This window comes from Bos indicus x Bos taurus, chromosome 1 (assembly GCF_003369695.1).
Source record: "Bos indicus x Bos taurus breed Angus x Brahman F1 hybrid chromosome 1, Bos_hybrid_MaternalHap_v2.0, whole genome shotgun sequence".
Lineage (NCBI taxonomy): Eukaryota > Metazoa > Chordata > Mammalia > Artiodactyla > Bovidae > Bos > Bos indicus x Bos taurus.
The window spans coordinates 127,964,388-127,983,185 of NC_040076.1; the positions used below are offsets into that span (position 1 = coordinate 127,964,388).

Here is an 18,798-nt window from a genome sequence, read left to right on the forward strand (position 1 = left end):
CAGCAACATGCCTGGGAAGAAAGGGTGAAGGCCTAGAAGGGAAGTGTACAGCGGTTCTCTTCAGAGGGGAGCTGTTTTGCATAAAGTGAAAAAATGAAAATGTTATTCGCTCAGTTGTGTCTGACTCTTCATGACCCCATGGACTGTAGCCCACCAGGCTCCTCTGTCCATGGGATTCTCCAGGTAAGAATACTGGAGTGGGTTGCCATTCCCTTCTCCAGGGGATCTTTCCAACCCAGGGATCAAACTTGAGTCTCCTGCATGGCAGGCAGATAGATTCTTTACTGTCTGAGCCATCAGGAAAGCCACCATTTTGCATAAAGGGGACAGTAACAGACTGAACTTTGGGTCTCAGCTGGCAGGAGCAAGTAATAAATACAAAATCTGACTTGCAACAATAAAAAGGAAAATGTCCTAAGTAAGTGCTGTGCAGACGATACTTTCGGCTTGAAATGTAGAGAGACATGGGCCAAGGGATTATAAAGAACAATAAAGGGAGGGATAGAGAAGGGATGTGGGGCTTCACTGGTGGCCTAGTGGTTAAGAATCCATCTGCCAGTGCAGGGTACATGGGTTTGATCCCTGGTCCAGGAAGATGCCACATGCAGTGGAGCAACTGAGCCCGAAAGCCGCAACAACTGAAGTCTACATCCCTAGAGCCTGTGCTCTGCAACAAGAGAAGCCACCGCAGTGAGAAGTCCAAGCACTGCAACAAACAGTAGCCCCCAATCTCTGCAACTAGAGAAAACCTCTACACAGCAATGAAGACCCAGCGTGCCCAAAAATAAATAAGTCTTTAACAATAAAAAAAAAGAGGTGATAGTCCATCCCATAATGTAAAAGTTAAACAAACAAAACCCTCAACCAGCAACTGAACTGCAAATGCTCCTCAGGACACAGTCTGTGGCTCCTATAAGGGGAGGTCAGCAGCACCTTCTCAATGTCCGTTGCTCTTACTGCCCCCATCACCCTGAGAGCCTCTGAGGGCACTGCATGCTCTGTGGTGCTCTGACCCATGGATAGATGCAGATTCTTCCTGAAGTCCTCAGGTGTGGGCACATACAACTGCTTGGCAGAAGGGAAAGAGACCCTAAGAAGACTGCAAATCCAGATGCCTGGCATGAAAGGCACGAGCTCGTCTACTGTGCACGTGTGGCAGGCACACCATTTTCCTGGTTCCTATTAGAATTGTTCATCTCCATGAATAAGAGCTGCTATCAGGCCCCTAAGCATTCTCTGAGCTCAGAAAAAAGCACAGAGATTTAGTTTTCCCTTCCACCTGCACTAGTCTAAGTGATGCTTTGAGGACCCTCTTCTTCCCTGGGTAGCTGAGAAATGGGAGTAACACAACCTCAGGCAAATCTCTACCTATCCCTGCAGAGTGAGCTGACTCCTAACACCTTTTAAGAATTACAATCTCAGAATACAGCAGAGAAGATGAAACATAAGAGCAAGACACATGCCTCTAGTATCCTAGGGTCAAGCCTTCCTCCCTTGCTGTCAACTGAGCCTCTGATAAGTCTTGCTCTGCCATTGGTGAGTGATTGGGGTAAGCAAGTTTACATTTAGGTGATGGCTGGAAAATTCAGTGAGTGTCTGCGGGAAGTCCCACACATCTGAGGCAGATGATGCCTCAGCCAAAGTCTAAAAGGTAGGTGGCAGCAAAGCCAGGGGGTGGGAAGTCCTTCATATACAGCTGGGTAAGGCCAGCATCACCTGGGGAAAGCTGCAGCACTACATTCCCAGAAGGGGTTATGGTAACAGATAAATTGTCCAGTGCCCTAGGGCATCACTGGGGTCTGGGAGGAAGGGAGGGCTCTAACTGTGAGCAGGTCCCTGGCTTCCCCAGGATAGCTCCCAGGGAGAAGCTAAGTACAGCAAGGCTTCAAGAGCTGATTGGGAGAGAGTGGTCCAAGGGAGACAGAGGGCTCTGAGCATGATGGATTGCTTTCACTATGCTGCAGTCGCCTCCTGCCTGGAGGGAAATGACTTAGAACAGGTACAAGAATTTGAACTGCCAAAATGTGTTTGCTTGGTGGCTCTTGCTGCTTGCTAGAAGCCAGCCCAGGGAGGAGCCTGTTCTACTGGGCAGTTATGCCTGGCACATATCTGCAGATCCCTCACTCAGAACTGGGTCCCAGGGGCTTGGGGATCATTGCAGCTCCTCACCCTGGCATCCAAAATCTTAACTGTCAACCCTCCCCTTCCCCTGATCTCACCAAACTCACTTCCCATTTCTCCCTAGTCCCTACCCACTCCACAAGCCAGACTGGCTTCCTGATACTGCTCACTGTGCCCTGAATAGCCTCCCACAGTGCAGCCTTCATCCCTACACCTGCTTCAGGAAGATCCAGCCCTTTTCCCTAGGAACTGAAGGCCTCCCCCAGTGAGGGACAGCCTGCTTCATCTGCGATCAGTAAAACAAAACAAAACCAACCCAGTTGAGAGGGTAACAGGCAGGAAGGCCAGGGGTCTCCAAATAGAGGAAATAGCCTGCAAGTGTCAGACATTTTTATCTCTCTTAAGCGGCAGGAGGAAACAAACTAGCAATATTTTTTCTTTCTCTATACAAATTTAAAGGGAGGTTTCTCTTAAAATATTGTGTTGCCATAATGACACCCGGCTTCGCCTGAAGTTAGCTATTCTCGAGTCTAGAGATAACCAGTGCCTTTTTCTTATGGAAATGTTTGTCTTAAGCTATGCTAATGTACTATGCCTTTACCCCAAACTCTGTCTCCAAGTCGGTTCCACCTCTTGGCCCAGAACCTACTTGACAAACCAGTATGGATATTGTTCCCCTAATCTATGTAAATGAAACTATTTGTATGGTGGTCTGCCCTTCTTCAAGATTCAAGTTAATCATTTTATGGCCCAGGATAAACCATTTATCCCAAAATGCATCTTATGGGTGAGGGGCCTGGTGCCATTCTGAATTTTAAGATATTCCTTTCTTTCATTAACAGACTGCTAGTGACTATATAACATCCAGCTAAAGACTAGCAGGGGGGTACTCTTTCTGCCCCCTTCTGATGCCTATGTCAGAAGCTTTCTCTATCTCCTTTATACTTTAATAAAACTTTATTACACAAAAGCTCTGAGCGATCAAGCCTCGTCTCTGGCCCCGGATTGAATTCTTCTCCTCCGGGGGCCAAGAATCCCGGTGTATTCACGTGATTCAACAACAACCTTTCACAGTCAAACATGGCTCACTCCAGTTTGCTCTACAAAGCTGGGAGAAGGGGGCTAGACAGGAGACATATATCTGGGACTAGTGGTGATGCTCTTCCCTGGAGAAAGGAGCACTTCCAGTTCCCAGGCAGCCCTAGCCAGTAGAAGAGAGAACTGGCCCCAAGGGGAGGGCGGAGTTTGCCTCTGTGGAGGAGTAAAGTGGGCCAGTATGGTGGAAGGAGGGAAGATTCTGCACTCGGTCTGGGAGCTGGGATAGGAATTCCAGGAAAGCATTTTGATTTTGACCACTGCCACACATATCAGAGAACCAGGAATGCCTGTCTGTGATCTGTTAGCCTGTTGGGGTGATGGCTGGGGAGACAGACTTAATGCTGTCTACAGCGAGTAAGCTTGAGGGAAGAGGGGAGTGATGCAGAATCAGCATCAGCCACCCAAAGCTGGCAGACTCGGGCAGGGAGCCATCATCAAGTCATTGGTCCTAATGTTACCCCTGTTTACATCACTTTGCCTGGCATGGTGAACTGATACAGGAAGGTGCTGCTTCCTTCTTGTCTTTGTTCCACACAAAGTTATATTTTCCATCATTCATTCGTCCACTCAACACTTGTCAATCACCTGCCTTGTGCCTGGCCCTGTGCTGGGCGCTACAGACACACCAAAAAATGGACAGCATCCTTGCCTTCTTGGCCTCATTGTCAAGAGTGGAAAATAGCCTTGTGCCCCAAGGTAGCGGCCCCATACATTTTTCATATACAGAACTAACATTATCAACATGTTTTACTTTGCATACATTGAACACTGAAATAAGTACAAACTCTGTTTGGAAATTACATTTAAATTTAAGTACAAAAATGTGATTCCAAATTTGTAGGTATCTCATTTATCAAAGACAAAACAGATTGGGATCATTCTCCAGATATGGCTTTGGGTTTTGCTTTCCTCACTTAAAATCCCATTGGGAATGTGGTCCAGGCTTAGAAAACTTTTATATTCTCTCTAGGCTTTCTTTTCAAAAGCACGACTTTCACTGGGGCCAGTTGTTACATGTCAAAACAAGACAAGGCAAGTTCTTTACTCAGATAGCTTTCCATTCACTCATTCATTCATTCAAGGCCTATTTCTTGAGCACCTACCACTGGGGCCAGACATGTGTTAAGCCTGAGAAATTCTACTGTGAACAGGAGGGACAGAATCCTGTCCTCAGGATCCTAAGGGTCCAGTGAATTACACTCAACCAGAGCTCAGGTCTCCCAAGGTTGGGAACAGTTTCCCACTCTGGTTTGTACTCATTTCTCTGCCTCTGGCTTGATCCTAAACAGATGGACACCAAGATGACCCACAGTGCTCTTTACATCTCATATGTCTCATCTGTGTCTCCTCTTACTCAGCATTTCATCTTTTTTACTTTGTTCAAAAGGGCTGCCCTTGTGGCTCAGTGGCAAAGAATCCATCTGCCAATGCAGGAGACGTGGGGGTTCGATCTCTGGGTTGGGAAGACGCCCTGGAGAAGGAAATGGCAACCCAATCCAGTATTCTTGCCTGAGAAACCCTACAGACAGAAGAGCCTGGTGGGCTACAGTCTGCTGCTGCTGCTGCTAAGTCACTTCAGTCATGTCTGGCTCTGTGCGACCCCATGATTGGCAGCCCACCAGGCTCCCCCGTCCCTGGGATTCTCCAGGCAAGAACACTGGAGTGGGTTGCTATTTCCTTCTCCAATGCATGAAAGTAAAAATTGAAAGTGAAGTTGCTCAGTCATGTCCGACTCTTCGTGACCCCATGGACTGCAGCCTACCAGGCTCCTCCGCCCATGGGATTTTCCAGGCAAGAGTACTGGAATGGGTTGCCATTCCCTTCTCTGGGGCTACAGTCTGTGGGGTTGCAAAAGAGTTGGACACGACTGAGTGACTAAAAAACAACAAACTTTGTTCAAGAGCTAATGATTCTGGCTTTGTCCAAGGGTGGATTTAATTACAACTCCCATCTTTCTAGCTTCAAGATTAAGGGAGACAAAGTTGTGCAGGGGACAATCTGAGGCCCTGCCAGTCTGGCCTGCTGAACTGTTTTAGGACTGAATGCCTGGCTAAAAGGCAGCCATTCAAAATCTGGCCAGTGGTCTGGCATCAGCCTGCCTGATAGGGACACGAGCAAAAAACACAGCTAATCACACCCTTTCTGTTGTTGTTCAGTTACCAAGTCATGTCCGACTCTTTGTGACCCCATGGACTGCAGTACACCAGACTACCCTGTCCTTCATCATCTCCCAGAGCTTGCTCAAACTCATGTCTATTGAGTCAGTGATGCCATCCAACCATCTCATCCTCTGTCGTCCCCTTCTCCTCTTGCCCTCAATCTTTCCCAGCATCAGGGTCTTTCCCAGCAAGTCAGCTCTTTGCATCAGGTGGCCAAAGGATTGGAGATTCAGTTTCAGCATCAGTCCTTCCAATGAATATTCATGGTTGCTGTCCTTTAGGATGATTGGCTTGATCTACTTGGAGTCCAAGGGACTTTCAGAGTCTTCTCTAGCACCACAGTTCAAAAGCATCAATTCTTCAGTGCTCAGCCTTCTTTATGGTCCAACTCTCACATCCATACATGATTACTGGAAAGTTTGATTATACGAAGCTTTGTTGGCAAAGTGCTTTATACTGTGTTGTCTAGGTTTGTCATAGCTTTTCTACCAAGGAGCAAGCATCTTTTAATTTCACAGCTGCAGGCACTGTCTTTAGTGATTTTTTAGCCTAAAAAAAATCTGCCACTGTTTCCATTTTTCCCCATCTATGTGCCACGAAGTGATGGGACTAGTACATTCTCTTGGTAACACTCTATTAACCTTTGACCTGCCTTGTTTTGTAAGCCAAGGCCAAGTTTGTTCCTCCAGGTTATCTCTGGACTTCCTACTTTTGCATTCCAGTCCCCTATAATGAAAAGGCAGGAATCCCTCAGAAGAAATGGAGTGGCCATCATGGTCAACAAAAGGGTCTGAAATGCAGTACTTGGGTGCAATCTCAAAAATGACAGAATGATCTCTGTTCGTTTCTGAGGCAAACCATTCAATATCACAGTAATCCAAGTCTATGCCCCAACCAGTAACGCTGAAGAAGCGGAAGTTGAACGGTTCTATGAAGACCTACAAGACCGTTTAGAACTAACACCCAAAAAAGATGTCCTTTTTCATTATAGGGGGCTGGAAGGCAAAAGTAGGAAGTCAAGAAACACCTGGAGTAACAGGCAAATTTGGCTTTGGAATACAGAATGAAGCAGGGCAAAGACTAATAGAGTTTTGCCAAGAAAATGCACTGGTCATAACAAACACCCTCTTCCAACAACACAAGAGAAGACTCTATACATGGACATCACCAGATGGTCAACACCAAAATCAGACTGATTATATTCTTTGCAGCCAAAGACGGAGAAGCTCTATACAGTCAGCAAAAACAAGACCAGGAGCTGACTGTGGCTCAGACCATGAACTCCTTATTGCCAAATTCAGACTTATATTGAAGAAAGTAGGGAAAACCACTAGACCATTCAGGTATGACCTAAATCAAATCCCTTATGATTATACAGTGGAAATGAGAAATAGATTTAACGGCCTAGATCTGATAGATAGAGTGCCTGATGAACTATGGAATGAGGTTGGTGACATTGTACAGGACACAGGGATCAAGACCATTCCCATAGAAAAGAAATGCAAAAAAGCAAAATGGCTGTCTGGGGAGGCCTCACAAAGAGCTGTGAAAAGAAGAGAAGCGAAAAGCAAAGGAAAAAAGGAAAGATATAAACATCTGAATGCAGAGTTCCAAAGAATAGCAAGAAGAGATAAGAAAGCCTTCTTCAGCGATCAATGCAAAGAAATAGAGGAAAACAACAGAATGGGAAAGACTAGGTATCTCTTCAAGAAAATCAGAGATACCAAAGGAAACTTTCATGCAAAGATGAGCTCGATAAAGGACAGAAATGGTATAGACCTAACAGAAGCAGAAGATATTAAGAAGAGATGGCAAGAATACACAAAAGAACTGTACAAAAAAGATCTTCACGACCCAGATAATCACGATGGTGTGATCACTGACCTAGAGCCAGACATCCTGGAATGTGAAGTCAAGTGGGCCTTAGAAAGCATCACTACGAGCAAAGCTAGTGGAGGTGATGGAATTCCAGTTGAGCTATTTCAAATCCTGAAAGATGATGCTGTGAAAGTGCTGCACTCAATAAGCCAGCAAATATGGAAAACTCAGCAGTGGCCACAAGACTGGAAAAAGTCAGTTTTCATTCCAATCCCAAAGAAAGGCAATACCAAAGAATGCTCAAACTACCGCACAATTGCACTCATCTCACACACTAGTAAAGTAATGCTCAAAATTCTCCAAGCCAGACTTCAGCAATATGTAAACCGTGAACTTCCTGATGTTCAAGCTGGCTTTAGAAAAGCCAGAGGAACCAGAGATCAAATTGCCAACATCCGCTGGATCATAGAAAAAGCAAGAGAGTTCCAGAAAAACATCTATTTCTGCTTTATTCACTATGTCAAAGCCTTTGACTGTGTGGACCACAATCAACTGTGGAAAATTCTGAAAGAGATGGGAATACCAGACCACCTGATCTGCCTCTTGAGAAATTTGTATGCAGGTCAGGAAGCAACAGTTAGAACTAGACATGGAACAACAGACTGGTTCCAAATAGGAAAAGGAGTTTGTCAAGGCTGTATATTGTCACCCTGTTTATTTAACTTATATGCAGAGTAAGTACATCATGAGAAATGCTGGACTGGAAGAAACACAAGCTGGAATCAACATTGCTGGGAGAAATATCAATCACCTCAGATATGCAGATGACAACACCCTTCTGGCAGAAAGTGAAGAGGAACTAAAAAGCCTCTTGATGAAAGTGAAAGTGGAGAGTGAAAAAGTTGGCTTAGGGCTCAACATTCAGAAAACGAAGATCATGGTATCTGGTCCCACCACTTCATGGGAAATAGATGGGGAAACAGTGGAAACAGTGTCAGACTTTATTTTTCTGGGCTCCAAAATCACTACAGATGGTGACTGCAGCCATGAAATTAAAAGACGCTTACTCCTTGGAAGGAAAGTTATGACCAACCTAGATAGCATATTCAAAAGCAGAGACAGTACTTTGCCAACAAAGGTCCGTCTAGTCAAGGGTATGGTTTTTCCAGTGGTCATGTATGGATGTGAGAGTTGGACTGTGAAGAAGGCTGAGTGCTGAAGAATTGATGCTTTTGAACTGTGGTGTTGGAGAAGACTCTTGAGAGTCCCTTGGACTGCAAGGAGATCCAACCAGTCCATTCTGAAGGAGATCAGCCCTGGGATTTCTTTGGAAGGAATGATGCTAAAGCTGAAACTCCAGTACTTTGGCCACCTCATACGAAGAGTTGACTCATTGGAAAAGACTGTGATGTTGGGAGGGATTGGGGGCAGGAGGAGAAGGGGACGACAGAGGATGAGATGGCTGGATGGCATCACTGACTCGATGGACGTGAGTCTGAATGAACTCTGGGAGTTGGTGATGGACAGGGAGGCCTGGCGTGCTGTGATTCATGGGGTCGCAAAGAGTCGGACATGACTGAGTGACTGATCTAATCTGATCTGATAATGAAAAGGACATCTGTTTTGGGTGTTAGTTCTATAGGTCTTATAGGTCTTCATAGATCCATTGGACTTCAGCTTCTTTAGTATTACTGGTTGGGGCATAGACTTAGATTACTGTGATATTGAATGGTTTGCCTTGGAAATGAACAGAGCTCATTCTGTCATTTTTGAGATTGTATCCAAGTACTGCATTTCAGACTCTTTTGTTGACTATGAAGGCTACTTGATTTCTTCTAAGGGATTCTTGCCCACAGTAGTAGATATAATGGTGATCTAGTTAAATTCACCCATTCCAGTCCATTTTAGTTCACTGATTCCTAAAATGTTGATGTTCACTCTTGCCATCTCCTGTTTGACCACTTCCAATTTGCCTTGATTCACGGACCTAACATTTCAGATTCCTATGCAGTACTGCTCTTCACAGCATTAGACATTACTTCGATCACCAGTCACATCCACAATTGGGTGTTGTTTTTGCTTTGGCTCTGTCTCCATTCTTTTGTGAGTTATTTCTCCACTGATCTCCCATAGCATATCGGGAGGTACCGACCTGGGGAGTTCATCTTTCAGTACCCTATCTACTGTGGATATAGTGACTGTGGCTCAGATCATGAACTCCTTATTGCAAAATTCAGACTTAAATTGAAGAAAGTAGGGAAAACCACTAGACCATTCAGGTATGACCTAAATCAAATCCCTTACCATTACAGAGTGGAAGTGACAAATAGATTTAACGGATTAGATCTGATAGACTGTGTGCCTGAAGAACTATGGACGGAGGTTCGTGACATTGTACAGGAAGCAGTGATCAAGACCATCCCCAAGAAAAAGAAACACAAAAAGGCAAAATGGTTGTTTGAGAAGGCCTTACAAATAGCTGAGAAAAGAAGAGCAGCTAAATGCAAAGGACAAAAGGAAAGTTATATCCATTTGAATGCAGAGTTCCAAAGAATAGCAAGGAGAGTTAAGAAAGCCTTCCTCAGTGATCAGTGCAAAGAAATAGAGGAAAATAATAGAAAGGGAAAGACTAGAGATCTCTTCAAGAAAATTAGAGCTATCAAGGGAACATTTCATGCAAAGAGGGGCACAATAAAGGACAGAAATGGCACGGATCTAACGGAAACAGAAGATGTTAAGGAAAGGAGGCAAGAATACATAGAACTATACAAAAAAGGAAAAGGAGTACGTCAAGGCTGTATATTGTCACCCTCCTTATTTAACTTATATGCAGAGTACATCATGAGAAACGTTGGGCTGGAAGAAGCACAAGCTGGAATCAAGATTGCCGGGAGAAATACCAATCACCTCAGATATGCAGGTTCCACCACCCTTATGGCAGAAAGTGAAGAGGAACTAAAAAGCCTCTTGATGAAAGTGAAAGTGGAGAGTGAAAAAGTTGGCTTAAAACTCAACATGCAGAAAATGAAGATCATGGCATCTGGGCCCATCACTTCATGGCAAATAGATGGGGAAACAGTGGTAACAGTGTCAGACTTTATATTTTGGGGCTCCAAAATCACTGCAGATAGTGATTGCAGCCATGAGATTAAAAGACGCTTACTCCTTGGAAGAAAGTTATGACCAACCTAGATAGCATATTGAAAAGCAGAGACATTACTTTGTCAACCAAGGTTGTCTAGTCAAGGCTATGGTTTTTCCTGTGGTCATGTATGTGAGAGTTGGACTGTGAAGAAAGCTGAGTGCTGAAGAATTGATGCTTTTGAACTGTGGTGTTGGGGGGAGACTCTTGAGAGTCCCTTGGACTGCAAGGAGATCCAACCAGTCCATTCTGAAGGAGATCAGCCCTGGGATTTCTTTGGAAGGAATGATCCTAAAGCTGAAAGCATTAGCCAGTACTTTGGCCACCTCATGCGAAGAGTTGACTCATTGGAAAAGACTGTGATGCTGGGAGGGATTGGGGGCAGGAGGAGAGGGGGATGACAGAGGATGAGATCGCTGGATGGTATCATTGACTTGATGGATGTGAGTCTGAGTGAACTCCGGGAGTTGGTGATGGACAGGGAGGCCACGTGTGCTGTGATTCATGGGGTCACAAAGAGTCGGACACGACTGAGAGACTGAACCAAACCAAACTGATACAAAAAAGATCTTCATGACCCAGGTAACCACGATGGTGTGATCACTCACCTACCGCCAGACAAACTGGAATGTAAAGTCAAGTGGGCCTTAGGAAGCATCAGTATGAACAAAGATAGAGGAGGTGATGGAATTCCAGTTGAGCTATTTCACATATTAAAAGATGATGCTGTGAAAGTGCTGCACTCAATATGCCAGCAAATATGGAAAACTCAGCAGTGGCCACAGGACTGGAAAAGGTCAGTTTTCATTCCAATCCCAAAGAAAGGCAATGCCAAAGAATGTTCAAACTAATGCACAATTGCACTCATCTCACACACTAGTAAAGTAATGCTCAAAATTCTCCAAGCCAGGCTTCTATAGTATGTGAACCGTGAACTTCTTCATGTTCAAGCTGGATTTCTAAAAGGCAGAGCAACCAGAGATCAAATTGCTAACATCCACTGGATCATCAAAAAAGCAAGAGAATTCCAGAAAAACATCTACTTCTGCTTTATTGACTACACCAAAGCCTTTGACTGTGTGCATCACAACAAACTGTGGAAAATTCTTAAAGAGATGGGAATACCAGACCACCTGACCTGCCTCCTGAGAAATCTGTATGCAGGTCAAGAAGCAACAGTTAGAACTGGACATGGAACAACAGACTGGTTCCAAATTGGGAAAGGAGTACGTCAAGGCTGTATATTGTCACCCTTCTTATTTAACTTATATGCAGAGTTCAGTTCAGTTCAGTCACTCAATTGTGTCCGACTCTTTGCGACCGCATGAATCGCAGCACGCCAGGCCTCCCTGTCCATCACCAACTCCCAGAGTTCATTCAGACTCACGTCCATCGAGTCAGTGATGCCATCCAGCCATCTCATCCTCTGTCATCCCCTTCTCCTCCTGCCCCCAATCCCTCCCAGCATCACAGTCTTTTCCAATGAGTCAACTCTTCACATGAGGTGGCCAAAGTACTGGAGTTTCAGCTTCAGCATCATTCCCTCCAAAGAAATCCCAGGGCTGATCTCCTTCAGAATGGACTGGTTGGATCTCCTTGCAGTCCAAGGGACTCTCAAGAGTCTTCTCCAACACCACAGTTCAAAAGCATCAATTCTTCAGCACTCAGCCTTCTTCACAGTCCAACTCTCACATCCATACGTGACCACTGGAAAAACCATAGCCTTGACGAGACGGACCTTTGTTGGCAAAGTACTGTCTCTGCTTTTGAATATGCTATCTAGGTTGGTCATAACTTTCCTTCCAAGGAGTAAGCGTCTTTTAATTTTATGGCTGCAGTCACCATCTGCAGTGATTTTGGAGCCCCCAAAAATAAAGTCTGACACTGTTTCCACTGTTTCTCCATCTATTTCCCATGAAGTGATGGGACCGGATGCCATGATCTTCGTTTTCTGAATGTTGAGCCCTAAGCCAACTTTTTCACTCTCCACTTTCACTTTCATCAAGAGGCTTTTTAGTTCCTCTTCATTTTCTGCCATAAGGGTGGTGTCATCTGCATATTTGAGGTTACTGATATTTCTCCCGGCAATGTTGATTCCAGCTTGTGTTTCTTCCAGTCCAGCGTTTCTCATGATGTACTCTGCATATAAGTTAAATAAGCAGGGTGATAATATACAGCCTTGACATACTCCTTTTCCTGTTTGGAACCAGTCTGTTGTTCCATGTCTAGTTCTAACTGTTGCTTCCTGACCTGCATACAGATTCCTCAGGAGGCAGGTCAGGTGGTGTGGTATTCCTATCCCTTTCAGAATTTTCCACAGTTTATTGTGATCCACACAGTCAAAGGCTTTGGCATAGTGAATAAAGCAGAAATAGATGTTTTTCTGGAACTCTCTTGCTTTTTCCATGATCCAGTGGATATTGGCAATTTGATCTCTGGTTCCTCTGGCTTTTCCAAAACCAGCTTGAACATCAGGAAGTTCACGGTTTACATATTGCTGAAGTCTGGCTTGGAGAATTTTGAGCATTACTTTACTAGTGTGTGAGATGAGTGCAACTGTGGGGTAGTTTGAGCATTCTTTGGCATTGCCTTTCTTTGGGATTTGAATGAAAACTGACTTTTTCCAGTCTTGTGGTCACTGCTGAGTTTTCCAAATTCGCTCGCATATTGAGTGCAGCACTTTCACAGCATCATCTTTCAGGATTTGAAATAGCTCAACTGGAATTCCATCATCTCCACTAGCTTTGTTCGTAGTGACGCTTTCTAAGGCCCACTTGACTTCACATTCCAGGATGTCTGGCTCTAGGTCAGTGATCACACCATCGTGATTATCCGGGTCATGAAGATCTTTTTTGTACAGTTCTTCTGTGTATTCTTGCCACCTCTTCTTAATATCTTCTGCTTCTGTTAGGTCCATACCATTTCTGTCCTTTATCGAGCCCATCTTTGCATGGAATGTTCCCTTGGTATCTCTAATTTTCTTGAAGAGATCCCTAGTCTTTCCCATTCTGTTGTTTTCCTCTATTTCTTTGCATTGATCGCTGAGGAAGGCTTTCTTTTCTCTTCTAGATATTCTTTGGAACTCTGCATTCAGATGTTTATATCTTTCCTTTTTTTCCTTTGCTTTTCGCTTCTCTTCTTTTCACAGTTATTTGTAAGTCCTCCCCAGACAGCCATTTTGCTTTTTTGCATTTCTTTTCCATGGGGATGGTCTTGATCCCTGTCTCCTATACAATGTCACAAAGCTTCATCCATAGTTCACCAGGCACTCTATGTATCAGATCTAGGCCGTTAAATCTATTCCTCATTTCCACTGTATAATCATAAGGGATTTGATTTAGTACATCATGTGAAATGCCAGGCTGGATAAAGCACAAGCTGGAATCAAGATTGCCAGGAGAAATATCAGTAACCTCAGATATGCAGATGATACCACCCTTATGGCAGAAAGTGAAGAGGAACTGAAAAGCCTCTTGATGAAAGTGAAAGAGGAAAGTGAAAAAGTTGGCTTAAACTCAACATTCAGAAAACTAAGATCATGGCATCTGGTCCCATCACTCCATGGCAAGTAGATGGGGAAATAATGGAAACAGTGAGATACTTTATATTCTTAGACTCCAAAATCACTGCAGATGGTGACTGCAGCCATGAAATTAAAAGGCGCTTGTTCCTTGGAAGAAAAGCTATGACCAACCTAGACAGCATATTAAAATGCAGAGCTATTACTTTAGTGACAAAAATCTGTCTAGTTAAAGCTATGGTTTTTCCAGTAGTCATGTATGTATGTGAAAGTTGAACTATAAAGACAGCTGTGCACAGAAGAATTAATGCTTTTGAACTGTGGTGTTGGAGAAGACTCTTTAGTTTCCCTTGGACTGCAAGGAGATCCAACTAGTCCATCCTAAAGGAAATCAGTCCTGAATATTCATTGGAATTACTGATACTGAAGCTGAAACTCAAATACTCTGGCCACTTGATGTGAAGAACTGACTCATTGCAAAAGACCCTGATGCTGGGAAAGATTGAAAGTGGGAGGAGAAGAGGCTGACAGAGGATGAGATGGTTGGATGGCATCACTGACTTGATGGACGGTGACGTTTGAGTAAGCTCCGGGAGATGGTGATGGACAGGGAAGCCTGGTGTGCTGCAGTCCATGAGGTTGCAAAGAGTCAGACATGACTGAGTGACTGAACTGACTAACCGATGGGACCAGGAAGCTGAACAATGAAAGCTTTAACAGGGGCTTTAAAGACATATGAAGGGAAGGCAACAGACAAAGGCCATGAGGCCGAGAAGTCCATGGAACACCATGAGTTATCAGTAAGCAGAAGCTGCAGCAGCAGCAGCAACCAAATGGCAGCACAGAGATGACTCCAGCATCCCTGCCCAGCCAGCAGAACTACTGATGTTACCACTAGAACTTTTGTTACCCCATACACTGTTCAGTCCTCTGTGAGCTCCTTCTCTGCACTGGCCTTCGCATCCTTATTTCTCCTTGAAAGTGAAAGTGAAAGTGAAGTCGCTCAGTCGTGTCCGACTCTTTGTGATCCCATGGACGGTAGCCTACCGGGCTCCGAGGTCCATGGGATTTTCCAGGCAAGAATACTGGAGTGGGCTGCCATTTCCTTCTCCAGGGGGATCTTCCCAACCCAGGGGTCAAACCCAGGTCTCCTGCATTGCAGACAGATGCTTTACCGTCTGAGCCACTAGGGAAGCTTATTTCTCCTTAGTTCATTGCTATATCTCTATCACCTAAGAGTAAGCTGAACCTTCTATCTTTGCATCCTAAAAGAGGTAAACAAAAATCCACATCCATCTAAGGCCATTGTTTCTCCACTGTCAGAGCCAATAGTTTAGAAACCTGCTAACGCAGAGGCTGTATTCTGGCTCTCCAACCTCTGCCTGTATGCCCTCCGTGCAAGCCCAAGGAACACACAACCTTCCCCGGGTGCTGAGCAATGATCAAAACTTGAAACGCACTAGCAGCATGTAGGCTTTCTGGCACTTTCTCCTGAGCACTGTGGGATAATTACTATTGATTGGAAGATGTCATAAGACTTGAGAAAGGGCACCCTGGACAAACGGGGCACATGAGTTAGATGAGTTGCCTTGGACATTCTGAGCTGTACAGTGGGGGCAATATATCACCCAGGAGTTGTGAGAACAAATAGGCTACTCCATTTCTCACAGCAGAGTGCCTGTGCTTTACAAACTCCTCTAGTGATACATTGTGATGATCAGAAGGCAGGTGCAGCCCCTCCGAGACACACAGCCCAGCTGCCTTCAGCCGACAAGTCTGACAAGAGCAGGCCCACCTTGCCAGCCAGGCTTGCAAACTGGCTTCACGTCCACCTGCACCAGGGTGTCCTGGGCTGCGGGCTTCTGTCCACAGTCATAGGCGGTTACCAGGATCTCATACTGGTGCTGCTTGTCATAGCTCAGCTTCTCCGTGTTTCTGACGTTGCCTGAGGACACAGGGACATTGAAAATAATTTCAGATCAAGTGAACCAAGTTGCAGTTCTTCAAAATCCCTTCTGCCCTCCTCCAGCCTTCACCAGAATAAAATGTCCCCTTTTCTTATCTCTTTATAAAAGCTAGGGCACGTAGGGAGCGTGGCTTCCACATGTGGCCTGCTTGATCCTTAGTGGCAGAGTCCTAGGAACAGCTGGCTGGAGCCACTCCAGCTGTGGGACAGAACTGGCAGGGAATTCTGTGCACACGTCTGGAATCCAAGTGGTTGTATTAAGTTCGGGGTTGTCAGAATACCACCCTAAACTGCGCCCATGTGGCTATGTCCCTGATACAGGGTGTTGTGTGCTCACGTTACAGGAAATCTCTGGGAAAAAGATGGAATTCAGAAACTTCTCAACATGTATTTTTTTTAACATCTGGGCTCTTCGCCAGGAACATGCACTGCCTCTTCTCACATTATTTTGCTACCAAATAAGAAGTAAAATCAATAAGAGAAGACGTGTGACCTCTCTTCTGAAAGCGACACAGAATAATAGATTCCTTGCCCCGGTGGCAAAGACATTTTTCTTCTCCAAGAGAGATCAGATATTGTTTCTGAGCCATTTGTGTGTTTTTGTTCCCGTGGGTTTGATACAATGGTTCAGAAATATTTGACAATTAATGAGCAAACTTTTATTTGACTATTTTTGCTGAAATACAATTTTGGTTTCAAAAATGAATCAAGGCCTGATGTGCATTTAATTATTTTAACTGTTTGATTCCAAGATTAAAGTCTTCCTTTCAGAAGAATAATTTCATTCTGGCTTTTCTTTTCCAGTGAAAATTAGAGTTGACAGCAAATTAGAACTCAAATGATATCATCATCCTTTGCTAGAAGCAAAATCAAGAAGATGGAAATTAAAAAACAAATCAACAAGCAAATACACAAACATGGAATCACTGACTCAGGTATACAATTTCTGTGCATCTTTGTTGAATTTTTTTTAAAAATTATTAAAGTATAGTTGATTTGCAATGTTGTGTGAATTTCTGCCGTACAGCAAAGTGACTCGGTTATACATACATATTCTTTTGCATGTTCTTTTCCATTTTGGCTTATCACAGGATATTGAATATAGTTCCCCGTGCTATACACTAGGACCGTGTTGTTAATCCACCCTACATGTACTAGTTTGCATCTGCTCATCCGGAACTCCCAGTCCTTCCCTCCCCCACACCCCCTCCCCCCGGCAACTACTAGTCTGTTGTCTATGACTGTGTGACTCAGCTATATATTTCAGTCTCAGCTCGGGGCCCCGCGCATGTGTGAAAGGGCTCAGTGTGGGGTTGGTAATATTCTCTGTGGCTTCTGTTAACAAACTAGTTCATGGTTATAGCCATCACAAGGGAGTCCTTCTGCCAGGTGGAAGCGCTGTAATAGGACCATGAGAATATGCTTCAGCAATATCAAATTGAATTTTGAACAAAAAGTTTTATCTTTCTCTTTCTCTAAAGTTAAATGGCTCTCAAAAGATACACCTCGTAGAAGGGGAAGGCTCAGGGTTTACAGGCCGTGTGACATTCAGCAGAGCAACACTATTGATTGTGGGAGAAAAAGAAACACTCAAGACCGCAATCTTTGGCTCAATTTACCACAGCTCCACTTGAGTAAGAAGTCTTAATGAAACTGTCTGAGAAACTAACTTGCTTTCTCCACCACCACCAGTTTCACACAAGGGAGAATGGGTTTCAGAGGATAGGATTTGGAGCACTAGGTAAACATGAGAGTATAATAATGTTGCTGATGGTTGTGGGGGAAGGGTTGTATTTGGCTAAGTCACACTTTAAAAAACATTTTTTTTAAAGATCACAAAAAACCATCCTTTTGTGACGGGAGCCGGCATATTGCATATTGAGTGCATATTGCATATTGCATATTGAGTGCAGCACTTTCCACAGCATCATCTTTCAGGATCTGGAATAGCTCAACTGGAATTCTATCACTGCTGGGAGCCAGCGTGAGGAACTCCGCCCATGACAAAGGTCATGAGGAAGGAGGCTCGGCACACGCAAAGGCGGGATCGAGCCTCAGGAGTCCCCCATCTACCCCCAAAACCAGAGTCTGCCTACTTTCTGCTTTGTGCTTTCACCTACACCTCTGACTTTACGGGGGGGCTGTCCCCCACTACCTCTCTCTGAAAAAAGAGTTAGCTTACAGCTCCAGTTAATAATTCCTGGGTGTGACAGTGTTTCAACCTACAAACTCCTTTGGAAATCCTCTAGCCTGCCTGAATAGGTTTTTCTGGCCACATGTGATTGTTCAGAGCCTCCCAACTGTGAGAGGCAGGAGATGTTCTAAACTGTCTAAATACAGATTCCTTTGAGCAGTTAAAAGATTGATTAGAAATTGTATTGGTGAAGGGATTTTCACTTGTTGGGCCAATGTTTGCTGCTAAGTTTCCATATCCCTTACCTGCTGTGTCCCTGGCAGTGTATTGATTAATATAATTGGTGTAAATAGTAGCTTTAATGTTTGTAACCTGGGACCCTTGAGTTAATTCTTTTTCTTGTTATAGCCCACCACACCTTTGCTCTGTACGAATGCAACTTTATCTAATGCTTTTGGAGGGTGGCGCTTGACTTATCACCTTTAGAGAAAAATGAGTTTTCTGAAGAAAGGGTCTTAAAATGTTAACAGGCCTCCGGGCCAGAAGATGATGCAAATCACCTAAGCTTTTGCATATGATAAGTTTGCAGGAAGAAAGCCTGGCTTGCTGCATGACTCTACCCCTTCCCCCATTATCCTCTATGCATAACTTAAGGTATAAAAACTACTTTGGAAAATAAAGTGCGGGCCTTGTTCACCGAAACTTGGTCTCACCATGTTGTTCTTTCTCTTACCTTCTGGCTGAATTATTCAGCCTCTTTTCTCCACTGTATTTCCTCACTGAGCTATCCTCATTCTATTACTCTTTGTATCCTTAATTAACATTTAATTAAGCAATAGT

At 44.3% G+C, this 18,798-nt stretch overlaps 1 protein-coding gene and 1 long non-coding RNA gene across 4 annotated transcripts in view; one reads left to right on the plus strand and one right to left on the minus strand.

Annotated features, from left to right (window-relative positions):
• Positions 1-18,798, minus strand: part of CLSTN2 (calsyntenin 2) — a 725,154-nt gene that overhangs the window by 154,455 nt on the left and 551,901 nt on the right. For both annotated transcript variants that reach the window (XM_027544855.1, XM_027544864.1), the window contains exon 5: positions 15,654-15,803. In XM_027544855.1, coding sequence (XP_027400656.1) covers positions 15,654-15,803 — 150 coding nt within the window. The remainder of the gene's footprint in view (positions 1-15,653; positions 15,804-18,798) is intronic.
• Positions 1-18,798, plus strand: part of LOC113894442 — a 31,108-nt gene that overhangs the window by 8,784 nt on the left and 3,526 nt on the right. The window contains exons 3-4 of one of the 2 annotated variants that reach the window (XR_003511583.1): positions 16,629-16,759; positions 17,750-17,772. This is a non-coding gene — a long non-coding RNA (uncharacterized LOC113894442). Of the gene's footprint in view, positions 1-16,628; positions 16,760-17,749; positions 17,773-18,798 lie in introns of those variants that run through there. The other variant, XR_003511578.1, reaches the window with a different exon arrangement.